Source organism: Halichoerus grypus, chromosome 10 (genome assembly GCF_964656455.1).
Source record: "Halichoerus grypus chromosome 10, mHalGry1.hap1.1, whole genome shotgun sequence".
In the NCBI taxonomy this organism is placed as follows: Eukaryota; Metazoa; Chordata; class Mammalia; order Carnivora; family Phocidae; genus Halichoerus; species Halichoerus grypus.
The window spans coordinates 35977837-36002980 of record NC_135721.1 but is presented as its reverse complement, the minus strand read 5'-3'; the positions used below and the strand labels follow the sequence as shown (position 1 = coordinate 36002980).

General features: G+C 36.1%; 1 protein-coding gene across 5 annotated transcripts in view; it reads left to right on the top strand.

Annotated features, from left to right (window-relative positions):
- ANAPC1 (anaphase promoting complex subunit 1) overlaps positions 1 to 25144 on the top strand; it is a 92886-nt gene that overhangs the window by 52226 nt on the left and 15516 nt on the right. For all 5 annotated transcript variants that reach the window (XM_078056289.1, XM_036106481.2, XM_036106482.2 and 2 more), the window contains 15 exons: positions 1085 to 1319; positions 3651 to 3742; positions 5739 to 5873; positions 6049 to 6131; positions 7046 to 7124; positions 7825 to 7899; positions 11864 to 11940; positions 12467 to 12557; positions 12647 to 12700; positions 13550 to 13743; positions 18003 to 18089; positions 20379 to 20496; positions 21409 to 21486; positions 21851 to 21918; positions 23342 to 23480. In XM_078056289.1, coding sequence (XP_077912415.1) covers positions 1085 to 1319; positions 3651 to 3742; positions 5739 to 5873; positions 6049 to 6131; positions 7046 to 7124; positions 7825 to 7899; positions 11864 to 11940; positions 12467 to 12557; positions 12647 to 12700; positions 13550 to 13743; positions 18003 to 18089; positions 20379 to 20496; positions 21409 to 21486; positions 21851 to 21918; positions 23342 to 23480 — 1605 coding nt within the window. The remainder of the gene's footprint in view (positions 1 to 1084; positions 1320 to 3650; positions 3743 to 5738; positions 5874 to 6048; positions 6132 to 7045; positions 7125 to 7824; positions 7900 to 11863; positions 11941 to 12466; positions 12558 to 12646; positions 12701 to 13549; positions 13744 to 18002; positions 18090 to 20378; positions 20497 to 21408; positions 21487 to 21850; positions 21919 to 23341; positions 23481 to 25144) is intronic.

Here is a 25144-nt window from a genome sequence, read left to right as displayed (position 1 = left end):
TTTTAATTATAGACATCCTAGTAGGTGTGAAGTAATAGCTCATTGTTTTGGTTTGCATTTCCCTGATGGCTAATGATGGTGAGCATCTTTCATGTGCTCATAGGCCATTTGTAAGTCTTCTTTGGAGAAATGTCTATCCTATGTTTATTTTAAAATTGGGTTATCTTACTAAATTGTATTCTTTGTGTATTCTGGGTACTAAGTCCATTAACAGATAAATGATTTGCAAAAATTTCTCCCATTCTTTGTGTTGTCTTTCACTTTCTGATGGTATCTTTGAAGCACAAGAGTTTTTAATTTTAATGAAGTCCAGTTCATCTATTTTTTTCTTTAATTGCTGTGCTTTGGTGTCATATCTCATTGCCTAACCCATGGTCCTAACCCATTTACACCTATGTTTTCTTCCAGGAGGTTTATAGTTTTAGCACTTATGTTTAGTTCTGTGGTCCACTTAGAGTTAATTTCTGTGAATGATATAAGGAAGCTGTCCAGCTTTATTCTTTTGTGTGTGGTCTATAAGTATCACAGCACTATTTTCTGAAAAGACTACTTGGTTCCCATCGAACTGTCTTGGCACTCTGTGGTCACTTGACCATTACTGTGAGGGGTTATTTCTGGATCACATCAGAACCATTTACATGTTGTTCTCTCACTTGACCTCATTTTCTCTTACTTTCTAAAGCTGAGTGCCTCCCCTTTCTTCCACTTTCCTGGTTAATTTGTATTAATCCTTCAGGTCCTGTTGTAAGTTTTACTTCTTTAGAGATTCCTAATAATTCTTCAGCTCCTCCTAATTGAAATTAGGCTCTTAAAAAATAATACTTCATATTACTTTGTGCTTTTTCAATATGCTGCTTTTCAATAATATATTTATTTGTATATTTTTACCTCAACACTTTTTTTCCTCTGTTAGGGCGCTTGCATCGTGAGAGTAAGGACTGTTGTCTCTTTAGTTGCTGTTGCATTCTTGGTGCTTCTCACTGTGCCTGTCAATAAAAGTACTTACTGAAGGTACTGGCAGGCAGTACTTTATTTAAGACTGCACAGGTAGTGACTTATATTTCATTTTACTTTCTACCTTTAGGGTCATGAAATGACAAGCATTGGACTGCTCCTTGGTGTTTCTGCTGCTAAACTAGGCACCATGGATATGTCAATTACTCGGCTTCTTAGCATTCACATTCCTGCCCTCTTACCCCCAACGTCCACAGAGCTTGATGTTCCTCACAATGTCCAAGTGGCTGCAGTGGTTGGCATCGGCCTCGTATATCAAGGGACGGCTCACAGGCATACTGCGGAAGTCCTGTTGGCTGAAATAGGTATGGCATTAATAGTGCTATGTCTTCATAAGCATACATTGCCCACTCCACAGGAACCAAAGTAAAAACAATAGTAAAATCACAAAAATTAAGGAAAAATAGTAGCTTTTGTTAGAATGTTCTGATGCTAATTAAAAAAAATAGTATAAGCAATATTTTCCAAGACTGATATTAGTGTGCAGGTTATTAATCTGCATGTTTATTTGGCCAGCCCATTGTTGAGCTCCAGAGATCCTATTTAATGCAGTAACCTGTGGTTTTAATCACAAGTGAGAGTGCTGTTTATCCGCTTTGTCTTTACTAGGCAGTATCTAGCAGTGATCTGCACTTGAAATGCAAGGTTGATTACTTTGATCCCTAGAAACAGTGTTCATTCTGTTAGACAATTATTACTTTCAAGAGAATGGAAGTGATTGACCCTTGCTTTTCCTCCTTTACGTGCTGGTGGGTATGTTGGTAATGAAATGCATTTTCTCTGTTTTTAATTGAGTCTAAACCTTTTGGAAATGTGTCTTATGTATTGTTATCTTTTTCTGACAAATGGAAATGCTATTGGCATTATTAATATGTTCACTAATTTAGACACATAATTCCATGTCTTGTTCTATCCTATTTCAGGATATATTGTTGAAGATATGTTTTTCTCTGGAATGATTCTGTTAGTTAGCTGTTGCCACAGTAATGCTATCTAACAACCACAAAATTGGCCCGGCATCTCTGCTTTAGGTCGTAGGTCTGCAGATATGCTGCTCTGGCTCTTGTTCCAGATGATTTATTCTGAGGCCCAGGCTAGAGGATGTGCTTGTTTTATGGTGGTAACAGAAGGTCAAGAGGGAGAACCAAATAATGCAAGCACATTTCAGGCCTTTGCTTACATTATGCCAGTTAAGATCCCCGGTCAAAGCTAGTCACATGTTCAAGTCCGCCATAGGGCTCTGTCAAGGGTATGGATGTATATATATGAGCACTGTAGGGCAGTGAAAAATTGACACCAACAATTTAATCTACTACAATGATGAAATAAATTATTCACAAAACTGAAATTTTTCTGTTACCAAAATATGTAATAGTATAAGTTGGTCTGAGAAACATTTATTCAGAAGATACTCAAGAGTGGCTTTTAAAGCTTGTTCATCTGCAAGGTGATTTATAGCACACCTCTTTCATGTTGTATAGAGAGGATTTCATCTAGATTCATATGCATATGCTCTTTTATATCATTATAGTCAGAATGTACATACTATTTTTATATTGCCCTTTCCATATATCATTGTCATAAGTGTTTTTTAAAATTAATTTCATATTGTGTCGTATCTCATCGAAATGGTGTTCTGTAAATTGCCTGTTTTCTAATTTTCAGGACTTTTTTAGTTTGTTTCTAAATCTTTGCTATTATATATAAATATTACTTTTGTGTAATATTGGTTACTTCTGTATAATATTTCTTTTTCCTTTTTTTTTTTTTTTTAATTTTTTCCTGTGTGTAAAATCCCAGGAGTGTGAAATTTGTTTTGGACAGAGGGGTCTTTATGTGTATTTGCTGCCCTAGAGGTAGAATTAGAATCAGGGGGTGCTTTTTAAAAGTATGAGTTAAGTGTCTGAAAACATAATATTTAGCTTAAAAACTTAGAGTCCTTCCTGTCCATTATTAGTATTTGAACAGTGGATTGAAAATAGCAAAACAAAAAACAAAATGCAAGAGATTAAAAATTAAAACATTTTTGAGTGCCCTTCCTTTAAAAAATTTTTCTATTTCTTGATAATTTTTTTCCCTAGAATATCAGTTTTACTTTAAGAATGGGGAACATGTGAACACATCCTTTTTATACTAAACCACTTAAAATGTTTAAAAATAAAACAGATTTTTATATTTTAAGACAATCAAGAAATATCTTACATGTAAAAATATATACTTCTATGAGATCCCACAGACTCCCTGGTGTATCAGTTGACTTTTCCTTTCATTGAGACAACTTTTAGAAATACTGTATTAAATCATTATCTCCTATTTTCAGTTTTTCTCATGTGTATACTTGAAGTGGTCAAATAGTTTTGTTTTTTTTTTTTTTTTTCTTAATAAAACCCCAGGTTCCATTGTGTCTAAAAGTCAATCCTTTCAAATTGGTACATTAAAGGAACCATTTTGGGCTTTGCTTTGTAGTAAACCAACAGTTGTGCATACCATTTGTGATAATGTCATATCTTTCTGAGTGGGGTTGTATTGACTCCATGGTTCTTATGCAACTTACTAGAAAGCTAATTCTAAAATTTATGATAGAATTTTAAGAGGCCAGTAGGCCAGCTTGAACTGTGTTATTTTCTATTTTATAGGACGGCCCCCTGGTCCTGAAATGGAATACTGCACTGACAGGGAGTCTTACTCTTTAGCTGCCGGCTTGGCTCTGGGCATGGTTTGCTTGGGGGTAAGCATTCTCTGTGCCTTCAGATGCTTCAGTTATGACATCTGCATGTTGAGACAAATGATCTTGACACTTAACTCTGAATACCACTCTGCCTTACTGTGACTTAACCTGATTCTCAGCTTTTTTTTCTTTCTGGATATTTTTCAAAAAGTGCTAGATTTGGAAATGGAGAGAATTTGTAGTGAAGAGTAGGGCTTAAAAGTTTTTATCCCCCTGGCTTAGATGTAAATGTTCAGGGAATGAAATATCTTGAAGAATTAAAGATGTAAGATGAAGTGATAGCCCCCTCAGACAGAAAAAAGAAAGTTGTGTATGATGGGGAGCTTTAAGTGTCCATAGTAGTTGTTAGAGATAAACCATGACCTTCTTTTGGCATCTTGGTATTCACTGGGATCTCAGAATGTTGTCACAGTAGTATTTGCTTTGTAACAGAATACAGTATCACTTTGTTCCATCTTTTTTTTTTTTTTTTTTTTTTTTTTTTTTTTTTTTTAAGATTTTATTTATTTTTTTGAGAGAGAGAGAGACATAGCGAGAGCAGGAACACAAAGAGGGGGAGTGGGAGAGGGAGAAGCAGGCTTCCCGCTGAGCAGGGAGCCCGATGCGGGACTCGATCCCAGGACCCTGGGATCATGGCCTGAGCTGAAGGCAGACGCTTAACGACTGAGCCACCCAGGCGTCCCCACTTTGTTCCATCTTTAATCACATCCATGAGACATAGTGTAGAATTATCAGAAACATTTGATCAAATGACTGAGTTACCTGGAATGTGGGTTCCTTAAGAACCACCAATACAGTGTTATACTGAAACTAAATTATAAAAAGAAAGTTCACTGTCTGTTAGGTTTTTGGTTCTTCACACTTGACACATGAACTAAAGAAGCAGATGGTACAATGGAAAAGCAGCATACTGGGAATTGGGGCATTGATTTGGTTCTGACCAGTGAGTCATGTCCTTTAACTACAGTATTGTCTAGTGGCTAAGCAACTCCATGGATTGTTTTATATCCTTGTTTATATCCAACCCTGCCAATTACTAGCTTTGTAACCTTGGGCTTTGTGTGTGCCTCACTTTCCTTATCTGTAAAATAGTAGCTATTTGGTAGAATTGTCATATTAGGTAAATTAATCCATGTTAAACACACAGAATAGTACCTGAAACAGTAAGTGTTCAATAAGTTCATATTATACTTATTGTTGCTAAAATAGTTCATAGATACAATAATGAAAGGACTCAGATGTTTGTAGTTCAAGTTTCATTTATATACCTAATATTTTCTTTTATTGTTAGTAATTAACTGTATTTTGAAGCCTTTATTTTATGAAATGAAAGTATTAACTTGAACATATAAGTATTGTAATTCTTTTTTTTTTTTTTTTTTAAGATTTTATTTATTTATTTGAGAGAGAATGAGAGAGAGAGAGAGAGCACATGAGAGGGGGGAGGGTCAGAGGGAGAAGCAGACTCCCCGCTGAGCAGGGAGCCCGATGCGGGACTCGATCCCGGGACTCCAGGATCATGACCTGAGCCGAAGGCAGTCGCTTAACCAACTGAGCCACCCAGGCGCCCCTCTTTTTTTTTTTTTAAAGATTTATTTCTTATTTTAGAGGGAGAGAAAGCGTGTGCGCTAGTGTGTTCAGGGGGAGGGACAGAGGTAGAGGGAGAGAGAGAATCTCCAGCATACTCCCTGCTGAGCATGAGCCCAATGTGGGGCTTGATCTCACAACCCTGAGATCATGACCTGAGCCGAAATCAAGAGTTGGACGCTCAATCTACTGAGCCACCCAGGTGCCCCTAAGTATTGTAATTCTTAATGTGAATAATTATTAGTTATTTAGAATAATATAATAATATAGTTATTTTAATTTAATTTTAATTTAAAAAACCCAAAATACCTTGCTTGAAGTTAGTTCATTCTTTTATTTGTCATGGGTATGTGTTATGAATCTTAATCCATAAGATTTCCTTTCATATGTTTGTTATTTCATTTTCCAGCATGGCAGTAATTTGATAGGTATGTCTGATCTCAATGTGCCTGAGCAGCTTTATCAGTACATGGTTGGAGGTCATAGGCGCTTTCAAGCAGGAATGCATAGGGAGAAGCATAAATCTCCAAGTTATCAAATCAAAGTAAGTCCAAAATAAAGCAACAGATCAAAATTCTGGAAGCTAAGAGTTAATTTGAAAATAGTAATTTTCTTACCAACATTTGTAATCTGTTAATTTTAAGCATAGGCTAGTATTCAGAAGAATTTGTAATAATTCAGAATTTTTTTTACATAAATAAACTTTTTTTTTTTGATAGGAAGGAGATACCATAAATGTGGATGTAACTTGTCCAGGTGCCACTCTAGCTTTGGCTATGATCTACTTAAAAACCAATAACAGGTATCACATCCCCCCTCTTCACCCCTTGCCATGATAGTGTGACTTCCTTTCTGACCTCAGTAGTAAAACTAAATTATCTTAATGTGTTTATTTTCCTTGTACTGGATTAACCTGATTTTTATTCTCTCCAGTACTCACGTTATACAGATTTTTATCTAGAAACAATATATTTTGCTGTTTTAATCTTTGACAATATAATTGCCAATCTTTATTTTTGTTTTATAGTTGATGTCACTGACAATCAGAAAATGCCCAAATTCCTTTTCATGAATTATGCATGTTATTTGAGGATTGGTTAAGTCAGAATCACGTAACATTATTCTATTCTTGGTTGCCATTTATAAAAATGATTTCTGCTTAGTTCAGGAACTTGCCTAATAATCATACCAGCTTCCTTCCCAACTCCCAGTAATTAGTGCTGGACACTTAAAAGTAGACTTTTGGCATTTATTCTTTTACATTTTACATAGAAGAATAAGTTGGGTAGGAGACATTAAACTATGTTTTAAATTTTAAGTCTTTTAAGTTAAAAAATATTTTAAGATTCAAGAATTTTTTCAGTATTGTGAATTTCCCTTGTTAGAAAAAGTGAATGTATGTAAAATTAACAAAATGGTTAAAAACAGGTATTTTTCATCTATTTTGATGAATATGTATGTTAGTGCTTTCTTGGTAATGGAGATGTTTCAGTGAACAAAACAAAACTTAAAAATATCTGTTTTCATAAAGCATATGTTGTCATAGGACGGACATTAATACATGACAAATACTGTATTAGAGGGTATAAAGTACTATGGAAAGCAAATAGGGTAGTGTATGGAGTGGGGAGAAGTGTTTTGAAACCTGTCTTGGGATTCCTGATTTTTTTGTTCTCTAGTTGAGCAATAATGCCTACTGATATCCTCCACCAACAGATCTATTGCAGATTGGCTTCGTGCTCCTGACACCATGTATTTGCTAGACTTTGTGAAGCCAGAATTTCTCTTGCTTAGGGTATGGTACTTTGTAATTTTTTCTTTCTGCTAACATTAGGAGTCTGTCTGTGTTTCTCAAGTTTAGCTTGTGAATATAAATGTTTCTATAGGGGAGCCTTTTACTATTAATCCATCATCTAGATGTAATTGATAGTATTCTTTTGAAATTTCCCAAATGTACCTTGTAGGAATGCCAGGAAACACAACCATGTTGCTATATAATGCTAGGAGTTGACATTTCAACTTCTTACATTATTCAACAAGCAGTAAGTGGCTAGGGCTGCTTTATTTTACATTCTTTCATTATTAAGGATGCAGCATTACTATTAAGGGTATTATTAATGACTAACTATTTGACATAATTGCCTATGTTTTCCCTTTATTCTTTAATGTTTAAACGTGTAAGTTTTTAGCATATGAAAGCTTTTAAGTTATATAGACAGTGCTAAGATTCTTTGTGATTTTTCTTTTATGAAGCAAGTGTTTAAAAGTCCTTTAAACTTTAATAACAATTAACTCAATTGTAGGGTTTTTTTGTGTGTTAAAATCTAAACTTCAATTTATTTTAATGAGTTTAGCTTAGGTTGATATTATGTACTGTATTTTTCAAAATTGCCATCAGTTGGGAACTGATTTTTACATTATTTAATATGATCATTGTTATAAAATCTATGAACTTTGCCTACTCTAATTGATTTTTTCTCTGTTACATTTTTAAGACACTTGCTCGATGCCTGATTCTGTGGGATGATATTTTACCAAATTCCAAGTGGGTTGATAGCAACGTTCCTCAAGTGAGTATATATAATAAACATTGTTGTATCTTTAATGGCATAAATTACAGTTTCTTGTGGGATTTTACAAAACCCTGTAAAATACTTTTTTAATAAAGGCAATATTGATAATTATAGTATTCTTGAAAACATGGGAACTTCAAGATTGTGTGCTGACCACAGACCACAGTCTTCTCTTTTGGCCCCAGATCCTGAGAAATTGTAGTATTAAAAATTAAATATACCGGGCGCCTGGGTGGCTCAGTTGGTTAAGCGACTGCCTTCGGCTCAGGTCATGATCCTGGAGTGCCAGGATCGAGTCCTGCAATCGGGTTCCCTGCTCAGCAGGGAGTCTGCTTCTCTCTCTGACCCTCCTCCCTCTCATGCTCTCTCTCTATCATTCTCTCTCTCTCAATAAATAAATAAAAATCTTTAAAAAAAAAAATTAAATATACCAAAGTACCTTAAAAAAGTATTTTTGATGTTTTTATCCTAATTAAGCTGCCCTTTATGGCACAGACTAGGACCTGCCCTCAGGCCAGAAGCCATGAAAAAGGAAACTTACGCACTAGTTTTCCTGTCTTCTAAGTGTCACCTCTCCTCTAGAAACTGCTTGCTTTTGTTTGATCTCTAGTGCCTTTAGGTCAAGGATTGGGGAACTATGATCCACCTGTTTTTATAAGTAAAGTTTTACCAGAACACAGCCATGTCATTCATTTACTTATTACGTATAGCTGCTTTTGTGTTACAACAGCAGAAATCGGGAGTTGCTTTAGATACTATATGGTCTACAACCCAGAAATGTTTACTCTTTGGCCCTTTAAGGAAAAGTTTGCTGACCCCTGCCATGATAATTAATTTTTATATTTTGCCCAGAGTGTATACTTGTTTTCTGCAAGAGAGTCAGTCTGATAGTTTATTCATCCATTACCTGAACTCCTAGATATATTTGTGTTTGTTTGATTCTTCCAGTTTGTTAACCATTAATGTGAAACAGGTGAGGAAGAGTTGTTTTAATTGACTCTGCCATTTGTCACCAGAATTTTATCTCCTAGTACATCTGGATGTCAGAGATGTCAGTTCTTTCTGAAAATGCCCTTTAAAATCTATATTGTAGTATAAAATTACACTTTTTCCCCCCATTCCTTCATTCAGTACATATTTGTTGATCTTCTGTAAATGACCTCTGTAAATGCTAAACTCTAGGCTACATTTAACATGCATCTGAAATGTGGACTGTCCTCAAGAAACTCTAGTACATTTACTAAGTTTAGTTTACAAAGTTAAGCATGTACACAAATGACTGTATTCTAGAACAGAAAGGGAAGATCCATGTCAGAGATCTCTTTTTAACTTTTGTGGACATGTGGTCCTTGGACTTTTAATTTATAGTTTCTTTCTGGTATTTCTTTTACTTCAGACTTAATATTTTTAAATTTGGCCTTGTTTATATCAGGGATCCCCAAATACATATAACAAGTTCACAGTTCTGTTCATTGATACTTCCTATCACTCTCCACTTCTCCTAGTTTTCACCCACTCATCTCATTGATTCTGTAGCAAGGCCCGTTGTAGGGTACAACCTAGTGTTAAAAGAGGTATTAAAAAGGTCACTTTGTAAACTGCTTTTTTGTTTGTTTGGACTTAAGGCACATCTAAAATAACAACAACTAACGTCTTCATAGCACTTTTTCCTTCATTACAAGTGTTACTATACAACGTTGTGTTATGCTCTTAGGCAGTGCTGTACTGTGACTTGTTCAAGTACTGCCCTCAGTGCATGGGTGGGAACAATGTGCTATTGTTTGTTACCAGTGTGTCTGTGCATCCATTAGACTGAACGCCTCAAAGTCAGCTACTGTGTCTTTTCCATCTTTCCTTCCTAGCAGCTAGCACTTAGTAGCGAGAGGTACTGTTACACTGTTACAGTGTACTCTTAATTGAAAGAAGGCAGACTGGGGGTCCAGAGTCACCCAGCTATTAAAAGCTAAGGTAAAACTAAAACTAGCTAGTAGGACTTCAGATCTTAAGAGTTATGCATTGTACCCGTACAAGACAGAGGAGTTTGGTGGTCTTTCCTTGTTCATTTCCTGGATGTTTTACCTTGCCCTTAAAGGATTACATTTCTCCCTTTGATTACTCCTTATATTTTTGATTTTTTTTTTTTTAAACTTTAGGAGACCATAGGAAAGATGACAAGGACCAGATTGAGGAGGAGTTCTCCCTCTCCTCCCCCAATTATTTACAACCCAGGTTCTTAGTGGTGCTTTTTAATGGTTTATGATCAAGTATAGTGTTATAGTACACAGATTGATGATGGTGATGATAGCAGCTAACACTTAAGACTTACTATGTAGCAGGCATTAATTTTAAGAGCCTTGAGTAGATTGAGTCTTCTAATTCTCACGGGAACCAAGAAGGTAGGCATTTACTGTGCTCATTTTACAGACGAGACACAGAGCAGTCAAGAAAATTGCTCGTTGTCACAGAGCCAGTGTGGGCCCTGCTGAACCTAGGCCTTAAGCTCCAGTTTTGAAGACAAAAGGAGCTTATAAATGCCTGCTGTCAAAATAGAAATATTCCATTCCTATATAATGTTATAATAAACACTTTATATAAATGTTATAATTAGGTTATCTATGTATATATAAATTACTCACTTTGGAGTTATATCAGTTTTTCAGAATGTCACTCAATTTCTGAGTAAATAACATTCAAAATTAAAAATAAAGTCTGTAGAGGAAGGAAGAAGGATGGAAGTAGTTATCAGCCTATATTACACAGCCAGCATAATTGCTTACCTCATTGAGATTATCAAAGAGAAAAGGTATTTCAAGTTTTTTGATTTGGTGATATTCAGTACATAAGATTGGGTCATAAGTGAGTTTAGAATATTTATTGGTTTATTATAGAAAGCATCCTGAAATATTACTCTTCTAAAGAGTCTTCTAAAAGTTTATAAGAAGAATTTTTAAAATTTAATTTAAAGTTACTTAATTAAATGATTTAATTGGGTAATTTAAATCAAATTTAATTTTGATAAAGTTTTATTTACTACTTACACTATAAGGAAAGGGATGTGTTTCTAAACAGTAGTTATAGATTAACATATTGATGGTTTATTTATTTTTTTTAATATTTTATTTATTTATTTGACAGAGACAGTGAGAGAGGGAACACAAGCAGGGGGAGTGGGAGAGGGAGAAGCAGGCTTCCTGCTGAGCAGAGAGCCCGACGTGGGGCTCGATCCCAGGACCCTGGGATCGTGACCTGAGCCGAAGGCAGACTAACTGAGCCACCCAGGCGCCCCTAACATATTGATGGTTTAGTTTAGCTTGGGTAACTAATCTAGTGACTAACCCTACTCTGGTAGGCGTAAGGCTAAAAATATCTCATGAATAAGAAGTATCTCATGAATAAGAACTCTGATTAGAGTTCTTTCCGGTTGCTTTTTTCCCTCTCCCTACTGCTTTCCCATATTCTTGCTCCAGCCCTATTCTATAGTCATCTTTGCATTTCAGTTCACTGGTATGAAATAATATCACCCTGTTACTGACTCAGAATACACTTCAGTCCTCCAGTTCATACACATTCAGTCCTATTCAGTCATTGTTGGGTCTGTCTTAGATTTGAAATTGGATTGCATTCAATGTGATTAAAATATATGTCTTTGAATAAAATGGCTTATTATATATAATTATGGCCACGAAAAGCAGTATGTTCTTTTTCTTTTCTTTTTTTTTTTTGGTGAAGGGTCCTGGGGGGAGGGCAGAGGGAGAGGGAGAGAATCTGAAGCAGGCTTCATGCCCAGTGCAGAGCCCTGTGCAGGGCTTGATATCACAACCCTGAGCTCATGACCTGAGCCGAAATCAAGAGTCGGATGAACCACCCAGGCGCCCCAAAAGCAGTATGTTATTTTTCAAATCATTTAATATTTGTAACTTGAATATTAATGTCCAGGTATTCTTGCTTTCTCTCTTGACAGATTATAAGAGAAAATAGTATCTCTCTCAGTGAAATTGAATTGCCTTGCTCAGAGGATTTGAATTTGGAAACTTTGTCGTAAGTCAGGAAATATGTAAATCAAATGAGCTAACGTAGCATCTCTCATGGATAAATAGAAATATACTATGTAGGAGAAGTGCTGTCCTTGATTTGAGTAATTCTGAATCCCCCATGTTTCTAACTGTTGCTTATCAGATGCTCACAGAGTTGATTTTTTCGTTGTTTTTTGTTTAGGTCTCTGAAGTGTAGAGCTCTTGCCCTCAAAAAACAGTGTCAGAGATTTAACTTGTACATATTCCTCTTTTATCCTTTTCATTAAAAAATTTGGCAGTTATTTTAAAAAATTATCTTCTTGCTGTGTGTGAAACACACAGTCAAGAGGCACACTTTATCAGTAAGGGCTGCATGGTCCTTCTGCTGAAGAAATCTGCTGATGGAATAGAGGCACAGTTGAGCATTCCCAGAAGAATATAAACTAGTTTTGAGAACAGGAATATTTATTATTTTTACCCCCAGAAAATAGTAATAATGAATTTTAAAGCAAAATAATGGCAGTTTTAAATTTCTTGTAATCTGTTTTCAGGCAAGCACATGTCTACATAATTGCAGGAGCCTGTTTGTCTCTGGGTTTTCGATTTGCTGGCTCAGAAAACTTATCAGCGTTTAATTGTTTGGTAAGAAGGATCTTAGTTTACTCTGTTCTCTTTTTTAAAGTGTTGATATGCTTCTTTTAACCTCAGACTTTTTTCTTTTGTTTTTCCAGCATAAATTTGCAAAAGATTTTATGACTTATTTGTCTGCACCTAATGCTTCTGTAGTAAGTCTTTTTATGATTATTCTCCTTGGGAATAAAATTGAACTTAAAGAAAATTCACTGATAATTCAGTTACTTATGTGTTGTTAAGTATCTCTACAGTTTGTTTGAATTTAGAATGGGAGATTTGAAGTTTTGGCTCATCTTTGTTTTTGTGTTCTGAGGTATTAATTAGGTGGAAGTATGCTGACCCTTGAAGGATGTACAGGTCTCTAATTCTTGTGATAGCAAAAACCATATCCTTCATGGATTGTCATACCCTATGCCATTCTGTCTCAGGACTGATTATTAGTAACTGCTTTTTTTAAAAAAAAAATTAGCGCTTAGTAAAAATGCAATTCCTTTTGAGGCATTGCTGCTCTAATGACGGGAGATTGTAAGATTTTATTTCGTGATAAAACTACACAGATCTGTGCGACATTATGTATGATATGAGAAAACTGGAAAATCAAGAAGTCTGAAAGTAGGTTACATTTGATTATTGGGTATCTGGACATTGTTATACAATGGAGCTATCAAACTTGTGTAAGAATTTTTATGAGTAAAGATTGTTTATATATAATAGATTTAAAAAGTTAAAAATATCATGTATAATAATATCTCAATTTCATTTGAAAAAAAATTCATAAGATACAGGAAAAAATTTAGGGAAAGGCCAAAATATTTATGGCAGTTCTCTTTGGGTGTTAGTATTCCAAGGAATTGTTATTTCCTTTTGATATTTATTTTCTGAATTTTCTACATAACTTAAATATCATAATCAGAGAAAATTTTTGTTTTTACAGATTTTTTAAAGTTGTATTTATAGTCTAATACTGCAGTTGTAGTATGTTGTCTTTTTTGCATTTCCAGACAGGTCCTTACAACCTAGAAACCTGCCTGAGTGTGGTGCTGCTCTCTCTTGCCATGGTAATGGCTGGCTCGGGGAACCTAAAGGTTTTGCAGCTTTGTCGCTTCTTACACATGAAAACAGGTGGTGAAATGAACTATGGTTTCCACTTAGCCCATCACATGGCCCTTGGACTTCTCTTTCTGGGAGGAGGAAGGTAAATGAATATATATTTTCTGTTTAATGAAACGATCTCATGAACAAGATCTATAAGTGATTTATTTTGGTTTTGAAGATACTTGAAAATTTTTGATCCTGCCTATCTTTTAGCATATTGGGGAGCATTGTTACACTTTAAAAGGGCTTTTTTTTTTTAAGTTTAGCCATCAGTTTATGCCTTACTTAGTAGAGTTACCATCCTCGCTGTATATTTGCAGAAGAGTCGGTACTCAGTTCTTCAGTGCATCACCTCTTGTTCCCCACTGTTTAATGACTTTGACCTTCTACTGAACTACTCTCTCATAAAGGTTATGAACAGTATTGGTCATCAAGTCCTGAGAGTTTCTTAGTTTTCCCCTTCTTTGCTCTCTTTCCAGCATCTGTCATTCCTGACCACCTCATCTTACTTATAAGACTTCCCTGTAGACTACCATGTAGATAAGAACTCAGAATACCTGTCTCTAGCCCTGCTATGCCTCTCCTGTTAACTATTACTTCACTTCTACCCAAAGATAATCACTATTTAGTCTCCTAACACCTTGGACTGGCTTTGCCTGTTTTTGAAATTCAAATGGAATCATACACTGTGTATTATTTCATACTTAGAGTTGACCCTTGACCAGCATGGTTTGAACTGTGTAGGTCCACATACACACTGTTGTTTTGGTCAAACACAGTACAGTCCTGTAAATATATTTTGTCTTCCTTAATTTTCCTAATATTTTCTTTTCTGTAGCTTACTTTATTGTAAGAGTACACCATATAGTACATATAACATACAAAATATGTGTTTATCTACTGTTTATGTTACCGGTAAGGCTTCCAGTCAACAGTAGGCTATTAGTTAAGCTTTGGGGAAGTCATAAGTTATTCATAGACTTTTGACTGTGCAGGGTGATTGGTACCTCTAACCCTGACATTGTTCAGGGGTCAACTGTACTTCTTTAGCTCAACATTATTTGAGATGCATCTGTGTTGCATGTAGCAATGATCTATTCCTGTTTCTTTCTGTTGAATTCCATTGTATGATTATACCACAGTTATCGATCTACTCTGCTCGTGATGGGTGTGTTGTTTCTAGTTTGGGGCTGTTATGAATATTCTTGTACATGTCTTTGATTTTGTTGTATATAGATCTATGTGTGGATCTGTGAGTGTGTATGTATGCTTAACTTCTGTAGATAATACCGTCGGTGCTCCAAATATACCCATCAGTGTTGTATGCCGTTCCAGTTGCTCCCCATCCTTCTCAACACTTGTTTTATTGTTAGTCTTTTTAATTTTGCCATCTGGTAGTAGTTGTGGTTTTAGTTTCCATTTCTCTGAATAATGATATTTAGCACCTTTTATATCCTTAATGCCTAACTGGGAATCTCCTTTTGTGATGTCTAAGTCTCCTGCTACCCATTTTCATATTGGCTTATTTATGTAAAAATTTTATTTGTGGTAATATACGCATAACATAAAATTTATCTTCTTAATCATCTCTGAATGTGCAGTTCAGTAGTAGTAAGTGTATTCACCAATCGCCAGAACTTTTTCACCTTGCAGAATTGAAGTTCTGTCCCCTTTAATCAACAGCTCCTTCTTGCCCCCTTCCCCCAGCCCCTGACAGTATCTGTTCTACTCTCTGTTTCTGTTCGTCTGACTGTTCTGTATTGGTTTATCATTATGATCCTGAACCCTTTGTCACTCTTATGTGTTGTACTTACCTTGTCCTGCTGTGTGGTTCACCTTTTAACTCTCTTAATGGTGTCTTTTGATGAACAAAGTTATGAACATTTTTCTTTTATGGTTTGTACGTTTTGTCCTTCTGATGAAATATTTCCTTACTCCCCTCCCCCAAATGAAGATACTCTCTTTATTTTTTACAAGTTTTTTAGCTTTTCCATTCACATTTGGATATAAAATCTACCTGTACCTGATTTTTCTGTATGATTTTTTGATAATTGATGCCCCACTATTATTGAAAAGTTTATCTTTTCTCCACTGTTCTGCAATACCATTTTTAGTATAAATTAAGTGTCCATATACGTACATTTATTTCTGGGCCATTCTGTTCAGCTGGTCTAGTTTTCTATACTTGCACAGTACCACAGCCTTAATAATTGTAGCTTTATAATAAGTCTTGATGTTAGGAAGAATAAATCTTCCAAACTGGGATTTCTTCTTCAAAAGTGTGTTTTTCTGTTCTTGGCTCCTTGAATTTTTGTGTAAAAATTGGAATTTGTGTATGATTTTCCACACTAAATGACCTGATAAAATACTGATCAGAATTGCATTGAGTCTATATATTGGTTTGAGAGGAATTGAAATCTGTTATAATATTGAGTCTGTCAATCTGTGAATATGGTGTATTGTTTCATTTATTTAGCTTTAGTTTATGTGACCTTGGTCAATTGATAGAATTTCTACAAGTCATATAGTTTTATTTTCCTCTCTTCTGTAAGACTGAATTAAATATTGGAGCTCACTTTTCTAGAAGTATAAAAAGTAAGGATTATCAGAAAGGTGTGCTTTCTCTTTTAACAGGTTTTGTACAATTGTTCTTTCTTTCATTCAGTATTTTATTTATTTTGATAGAGAGACAGTGAGAGAGGGAACACAAGCAGGGGGAGTGGGAGAGGGAGAAGCAGGCTTCCCGCAGAGCAGGGAGCCTGATGCGGGGCTTGATCCCAGGACCCTGGGATCATGACCTGAGCCGAAGGTAGACGCTTAATGACTGAGCCACCCAGGTGCCCCAAATTGTTCTTTCTTTAATTGTTTAGAATTAAGAATGGTTAAGGAAATCTTAATATGAAAATTCTTCTTATTTATGATTTTTGAAAACTTATTTTCCTTTCCAAATAAACCCCTGCATCTCTCTTGTTCTCGTACTCTTTTTTTAAAATTTCAATTCCAGTATACTCAATCTTATTCAATCTTATTTTTCATTGTTTTACACTGTGACCATATTTCCTCTGCTTTCATATTGAGTAGATTTTCTCCTACTCTGCTCTGCTTTTCTAATGATTCCTGGTCTTTAAATGGTTATGTGTACTCTGTGACAACATTTAAATTTCTCATTGCATAACCATATCCTATGTTTAATCTCAAAATTTCTAACAATATCTAACGTTTATCTTTGGATTTTGGTTTTGTTGAAATGGTAAAGAGACAATGGCCTATTTTATGCACATGTGAAAATAGATGTATTTCCTTACATAAATTTTGAAATCTCTTCTTCCTAATTCCTTAAGTATGTGTATATATGATAAATGCTAAGTTCTTACTTGATACCTTAATTATTAAAATAGATAAAGACTTGGGGATATGTATGTGTGTGTGTGCATGTGAATGTATATAATAAAGTATATATCTATATTGGTTATCTGCAACAGTGGTTTTATGTGATGTCTGGTACTATTTTTATTTCAAAATATTTGTAAGAAAAACGTTAGAACTTTAGAGTAATCTGCTTGTTTGCCATGCAGAGTTTGAGCAACAGTAAAATAATATAAGGAAAATCTCAAAAGATTTTATTAAGAGTATCGAGCCCCGCATCGGGCTCCCTGCTCGGCGGGGAGTCTGCTTCTCCCTCCCCCACTCCCCCTGTTTGTGTTCCCTCTCTCACTGTGTCTCTCTCTGTCAAATAAATAAATAAAATCTTAAAAAAAAAAAGTATGTGGCCTCTATAAAAATAAGTTTATCACATTGATAAGAAAAAAAGCTATTTGTACTTGGAGGAATAGTTGTTTATACATTCATTGTAACTTTTTATGATAACTTATACCTTTTTCACTTAGTCCATCATTTTAAGGAAATGCTCAGGCTTTACAGAAACAAAAAGGTTTGAGATACACCCAGTTACAAACCCTGTATTTTTAGAAGTGAGGGTTGTTATTGTCTAAGGAGGTATGTATAGAACTGGAGAAGTGGTGTCCTTCATACATGACTTTGTCAATATCTGTAATCTCTAGGATTGCATTCATGGTCCTCACTACTGTGATATTTTCGGTTAAAAAACCATGTTTATTAATTCAGGTTTTGGAAGTTAGTATCTGTGAGATGTTGCTTCTGCTTTCATTAGTAGATGATCTTGAAATGGCTTAAAGACTCACTGAAAAGTGACACGTTGATAACGTTGACACACGTGTATCTATCAAGGCATTTCATCAGTGGGCCCTTGCCACAGTTCTCCAGTTTCCTGATTCTCAAGAAGGCCTTGGAAGTTTGCATAGTATAATAACGTCTTTACCTCCTGCATTTGTTTCACAGGTACTCTTTGAGTACGTCAAACTCTTCAATTGCAGCTCTCCTCTGTGCGCTTTACCCGCACTTCCCAGCTCACAGCACTGACAACCGGTGAGTCTAGTGATTCTGTCTTCAACGTGATCTTTCGTAAGGTCTCCAGGGGGTAATTTGATGATGATTTGGTTCCATGGATTCATTTCCAAATTAGTTTATTCTCTTTTTGGACTAAGTTATCTTCCTGACTAAATCTTTTAAAATGTCTCTCTAAGTATTAGACCAAAAGAGAACTTTGGACATCTGATGAACTGAAGGATCAGTCTTCCACCATTTTTTAATCAGTAGAACTGCTGTGAACCCAGAAGTGGGCCAAACAGGGTTATCTTTAGGGAAAAATTCATCAAACAAAAGATAGTAGCCAACAGAAGCAAGATGATATGTTTTATACTATAATTGTTTAATTCTAAGAGAGAAATTGATCTGATTTAGTGGCAGTGTCTATATGAATTCCCTTTTTCCCTCTTTTACATAAATGCTGAGAAGTTTTGTATAAATGAAATAGAAGGGACACGAAAAGCAAAATGCAGCCAAGAATCAGAGACAACTTAGAAGTGGCAGTGAGCCCTGGAACCTCAAACACATAGGAAAGGTGGGATTGTATAGAAGCTCTGCATTTGAGAGCACAAACAGCCATGAGCACTGCAGTCTCCCCAGTAGTTTCAGGCAGAGCTGATTCCTGCTGCATGTGGAGGAGGGGGAGAAAATAGCTCCTTATGTTCCCGTGACATCCGAGGTGACCAGGGTGTTCAACTCATCTCTCAAGAGAAGCATCAAGAGATGGAGCAGTAACAGAGTAACTAAGCTGTCACGCTCTAGTGTAATGTAGTTTAAAATAGTAATAATAAACGAAAGTTAGCTCTTTATAAAAGTGGCCTGATTTGACATCCAAATTCTGATGATAGATGGAGCACAAGCATATTCTTCTTAAATTAATGCAACTCTTACAAGTGGTTTCTTGCTTGTCAGTTTAGGAAAGACATTTTGAGTTGTTAAAGTCAGTAATTAGTGGTTAGGGTACAACAAAGAGCCACACTTTCATATTGCTGGGAGGATCATTTGATTTAGCTATTTTAAATGCACTAATTTGGTGAGCACCAAGAGCCTTTATGTAACTGATAAATATCTTTTTTTTTCTGGCCTTGATTGCTTTTAATTTTTTTTTTTAAACAGGAACAGATCTACACCTTTATTTATTTATTTATTTATTTTTCAGTAAGGTTAAATCCTTGAGGGGTACAACATCACACAGATTCTGTGGCCAGTGGCTTTAGCAGGAAGGTTGCTTTGGAATTTGGCATGAACCATGCCACTGTTTCCATGAGCATCAGTTACTTTTTCTCAGATTACTCTGGTTTTGTTCAGTTTGCCACCAGGAGTCACTGTGTCATTCTTTGCTTTGTACATCTAAGCATATCTCTTGCCTAGATAGAATTCGGTTTCATTTCAAGCATAAACACTTTCAATTTTAAGGAGAGCTGTGTGCTCCTTTGGTTCTGGAGACCCTGCTTATAGCCAGCAAAAATGGCCTTGGAACACAGCCTTCTAGACACATTTGTCATTTTAGGAGTCCTCTTCTCAGTAGGCCCCACTTACTTGCACCCAGAGTTCAGCAACAGGAGCCCCCCTCTGCTTTTAATTCTAATTAATTTATAGGAAAGGGTAGGTTTGGGTGGGAAGAGGGAGGCTATTGCTGTAACTAAACTTTAAAAAGAAAAATTTGAAGTCTCATTTTATCCTTTTATGGCATCTTAAAATGTAAAAACTTTTTGTGTCTAAATGCTAAAATATAAATTTTAAAGTTAAAAAAAAATTTTTTTTTTTTTTGAAAACCCAGAAAAGCACACACACGGAAAGAAAAACTTCATAATCTCCCCCATTAGTTTTCGGTGTCCTAGATCCCAGGTGTGTGTGTGTATTTGTGTACAGGGATGCATATGTAGAAGAGCTTTCCTTCTCCCTACCAACCCTTAAGTCAGAAAAACAAAGAATAGAAATAAGTCCCTTGGAAGGTAAAAAGGTGCCTGTGTGGGGCATTAAAGGATTATTTGAGAACTGATTTTATAAGTGTTGAATTTATCAGTAAATATTTTCATGTTAAGATAATTTTTACCTCATCTATAAAACCTCTTAACTGTGAAAATGCAAGTAAAGAATTCTTGAGTCACGGATCATGTGTCTATAATTTTTTGAAGAGAATCTCTCCATCAGTTTTTAGTTGAATCTCATCATCTTCCTTCAGGATTGCTGTCATGGGAAGATAGCAACACCAGCTTCTGTCATGGTTGTGGAGCTCACGCCGTTGGCACCTGCTTGTTACCTCCTCTCTGTGTTTTCTGTGAACAGGTATCATCTCCAGGCTCTGCGGCACCTGTATGTGCTGGCTGCAGAACCAAGGCTTCTAGTGCCTGTGGATGTGGACACAAACATGCCCTGCTATGCCCTTTTAGAAGTTACCTATAAGGTAATTCTTTCCTCCCCTCATTTGTTTGTAATTTTGTTACCACTCATACATCTTTGCAGGTCAAAATATTTAAAAAATGTCCTTTAAAAGATGACAGAGTGAATTAATCTCTTATAAAAATTGAAGCTTCTAAAGTTCTTGTACATCCTGCCAGGCCATTTGGGCTCATTTGTAGTTTATGAGGGTAATATTGTAGAAGTCACGAGCTGCTCTTTTGTCCCTAGAGCCTATAGTTTGAAAATGTCCTTGTTCACTAAAGTGTTCTAAAGAATGAGTTGAGTTAGAACTATTCCTAGATTTGTGTGCAGAGTGCTTTAAGATCATGTATTTGATGAGAGATCCTTGATTTAGATGTACAGATTATAAGTCATGTATCCTTCCTTCATTCAGAATATTATTAAGTACCTTCTGTGCATCAAAACTATGCAAAGGCTCTGGGGTATAAAAATTACATCGTTGTATTCCTTAAGGACTCCTGTCCATTGGGTAGCCAGCCATGGGTGCAGTCAGAATAGAGTGTGGGGGTATGTGTAGAATGCAGGGGAACTGAGGAGAAACGCCCCCTCCAGCTGTTGAGGGTTGGGGAAGTTGTCATGGTAGACACAATGTTTGGGCTGATATTTGCCAGCTGAGCAGAGGCACATTCCCAGAAGACAATATGTGCAAAAACCTAGAGGCCTCAGAAGTACAGATATGTATTGCTAGCGTATGAGGTGGTATAAGAGGATGCAGGCCCTGCAAAGGATTGTAGACTTTGCTCTTAAGACTTGATACCAGAGAGCATTTAATGCCATTTGACCATCTGTGTAGAAACTGTGGGGAGAGAGAAGAAGTACAGAGTGGAGATGTTTCTTCTTTGTAGCTTCCCCTAACTACATAGTGAATTGTGGCTGTTCTTTTACATTTGTAAAGGGTACTCAGTGGTATGAACAAACCAAAGAAGAATTGATGGCTCCTACCCTTCTTCCAGAACTCCACCTGTTAAAGCAGGTAAGTGGGATGTGATTTAGGGAGATCTGTGCAAGAGGTTAATTCAGCAAGGATAGTATAGCATCAAAGGTAGCCAAGTAAAAGCCTATGCTTTCTCAGTGTTCTGTAGGAAATAGGAAAGCAGCCCCAGGAGGAATTGTCATGGGGAACAGAGAAGGTCTGTACTTGCCGATCTTTACTGAGAGGTTAGATGGCTGTAGAACTTGATTCACGTACATTTTTATGTAGAAATGAAGCTTGTTAACTTTTCAGTGTTTCTTTCCAGCCTATTTATTTTTATTTCCTCTGAGAAACGTGGGTTTCATTTTGTCAAACTAGCACTTTTTTAACATTCAGTCGACTGTGTTCACATTTATCTTGGCAGATTAAAGTAAAAGGCCCACGATACTGGGAACTGCTCATAGATTTAAGCAAGGGAACACAACACTTGAAGTAAGTATACTGAATTTCTTAGATGTATCTGTGAAGTGAATAGAAGTATATGGGAAGGTAGAAATTGCGGATTATTATCTAGAATGTTTCCTTGTCATCCTTTGATCTCATACAGGACAGTAGAGTATATATTGAATAAATTGGTCTGTAACTTTGAAACGGAGTTTGTATTAGAAAATGAGTTTTAGTTTGTTTTTTTTTTAATATTTTATTTATTTATTTGACATGGGGTGGGAGTGGGGAGAGGGTTAAATAACACCTCACAAGCAGGGGGAGCGGCAGGCAGAAGGAGAAGCAGGCTCCCCGCTGAGGAAGGAGCCTGATGTGGGGCTCGATCACAGGACCCTGGGATCACTACTCGAGCCGAAGGCAGATGCTTAACTAACTGAGCCACCCAGGTGCCTGAGTTTTAGTTTAGAAGACAAACCCTAATAGTTATATTTATTCATTGAAAAACTTGTAGTGACCTAAGTTGGTACAGTAATGGAATTATCTGTTGGAGCAGTAATGAAAATCAGTGTAAGAAAGTAAGGCTGGGGGGAGCCTGGGTGGCTCAGTTGGTTAAGTGTCTGCCTTCAGCTCAGGTCATGATCTCAGGGTCCTGGGGTCAGGCTCCGCGTTGGGCTCCCTGCTCAGCAGGAAGCCTGCTTCTCTCTCTCTCTCCCTCTGCCTGCTGCTTCCCCTGCTTGTGCTGTGTGTGTGTCAAATAAATGAACAAAATCTTTAAAAAAAAAGGGGGGGAATAAGGCTGGCGTGTATGTCCGTCTACAAAGGGAACTTTATAACAAATGATGGTTGTCAGACCACATCTTTGTATCTTTTTATCATTGTTTTGTCAAATTGTTCTCATAAAATTAAGATTATGATAGATTGCTTTTGGGTGGAAATAGTCATATATAAGTAATTCATGAACAGAGTCTTAATTTTATACCTTAAGTAGTGTGTAAATTAAGTCTTTAAATTTCTAGAAAGTTTAACAAGCACATAAGAATTTTTATAGTTTGGTCCCAATTTATATTTCCCTTAAACTATCTATATGATAGCTGTTTTCTATATTGTTATTTGCAGCATTATTTTTTTTCTGCTGCAAACCAATCAATAGATATTTAGTACCTCCAGTGGATAGAGGATAAAAGGAATATGAAAAAGTGTTAGATAAAAGCCTTTGAAGCACACACTTGAACAGGCAGAGCACCTTTTTACTTAACTAAGTTCTGTGAACCTAGACACCAAAGAAAAGTAGAACTTTATTTTGGCTTTCTCATAGGGACTGATTTAATTTTAGACACAGTAAATAATCATATACCCTACTGGAAAATGATAAAGACTTCATCTCATGTGAACAAGGTGTTGGGAGACACTGTTTCCAGCCGAGAACTACAAATAACACCTCACATAAAATTCATTCTTGTTTTTTTTTCAGATCAATCCTTTCTAAGGATGGAGTTCTGTATGTTAAGCTCAGAGCAGGTCAGCTCTCCTATAAGGAAGATCCAATGGGGTGGCAAAGTTTGTTGGCCCAGACTGTGGCCAACAGGAACTCTGAAGCTCGGGCTTTCAAGGTAGTATTGATTGGTTAAAAACTGAAGGATGAGATGGAATAATTACAAATCCCACTAGCCCATCCAAAGCATGTACTTCTGTGATAATATTTATGGTACCATTTAGTTGAATCTGCTCTCTCATCACTGCAAATTATAAAGACTGCATAACCTTGGATCTGTTTCTTGTTTTATGTAGCAACTATAATAAAATACGGGCCATCTGCCAGAACTCTAAGGATGACTTACATTTAGCAGTAGGGACAATATATCTTAACATTGTAAAAACATTTAGTTTAATAATTTTACTTATTAATCTTCAAATCTGTTAAGATTTGCTTAATTCATGGCAGAAATAGAAGAAGATTTTTACAAGGTAGCACTAATTAGTTTCTTTTTTAAACCCCCCATTTGTTGGTTAAATCTTGGTGAGGATAAAATGATGACAGATTTATTTTATCAGTTTATTATCCTCATGGTACTTGACTGCTAAATCAAGAGTATTTTGAATGAAAAAGTACTTAAAATAAGAGTGTAATGAAACAATCTCATTTCTATCGCAGCCAGTACATATTTTACTCTACACTTTAGAACTCCAAATAAGTTTCCCACACTAGAAATACGTTCCATAAACTAACATTAAAATTTCTCAGTTTAAGTACAGTTTTCAGGAATTCCATGTGCAACTGTGCTTCTGCTGAAGATACATCGAGTGGCAGTGTAAAGTGGTCAGGACCTCTAGAGGGTGGTGGTGGAGGCAAAAATGTGGCCAGTGGACGGGCTAAGTGGTGGCCAGCGGACTGAATTAGCACCTTTTGTTTTTCCACATAAGGAGATAGCATTGGGCGCCTGGGTGGCTCAGTTGGTTAAGCGACTGCCTTCGGCTCAGGTCATGATCCTGGAGTCCCTGGATCGAGTCCCGCATCGGGCTCCCTGCTCGGCAGGGAGTCTGCTTCTCCCTCTGACCCTCCCCCCTCTCATGTGCTCTCTCTCATTCTCTCTCTCTCAAATAAATAAATAAAATCTTTAAAAAAAAAAAAAAAAAAGGAGATAGCATTTATTTTAATTTAACTCACATTTCATTTTAGACCAATTACTTATGACTGAGCCTTTATATTACTTCCCAGGGTTTAAATAGATGTAGTTGACATCAGTGAATTTTGTTTGGCAGTATTTGATAGGATGTCTGTGAAATAGTTTTGAAGGACTTTTGGATACGGTTTAACTTAAGCACCATTGCTTGTATAAATTAGAGCCCATCTCAAAGACCCTAATCTAATTTGTAAAGAAAATAGAGAAGTTTATACTTGATTTTGAATTGGGAAATTACATAAAGATTAAGACATCTCAGTTTCCTGCTTCAAGGGAATTCAGAAGTAAAATATAAACCTCAATGGAAAATGGTAATACTTCTGTATTCCATATATTCCATGTTCCATTTTCTCGAACCTTGAGTGTTAATCTTTTTTTTCCCCAATTTTTTTTATTGCGGTAAAATACACACAAAATTTGCTCTTGTAACCCTTTTTAAGTGTATGGTTCAGTGACATTAAGTCCATTTATATTGTGCAATCATCACCACCATCCATCTGTAGGACTCTTTGATCTTATAAAACTGAACCTCTGTACCCATTCAACAGCAACTCCTGTCCCTACTTCTTCACAGCCCCAGGTGCCCACCATTC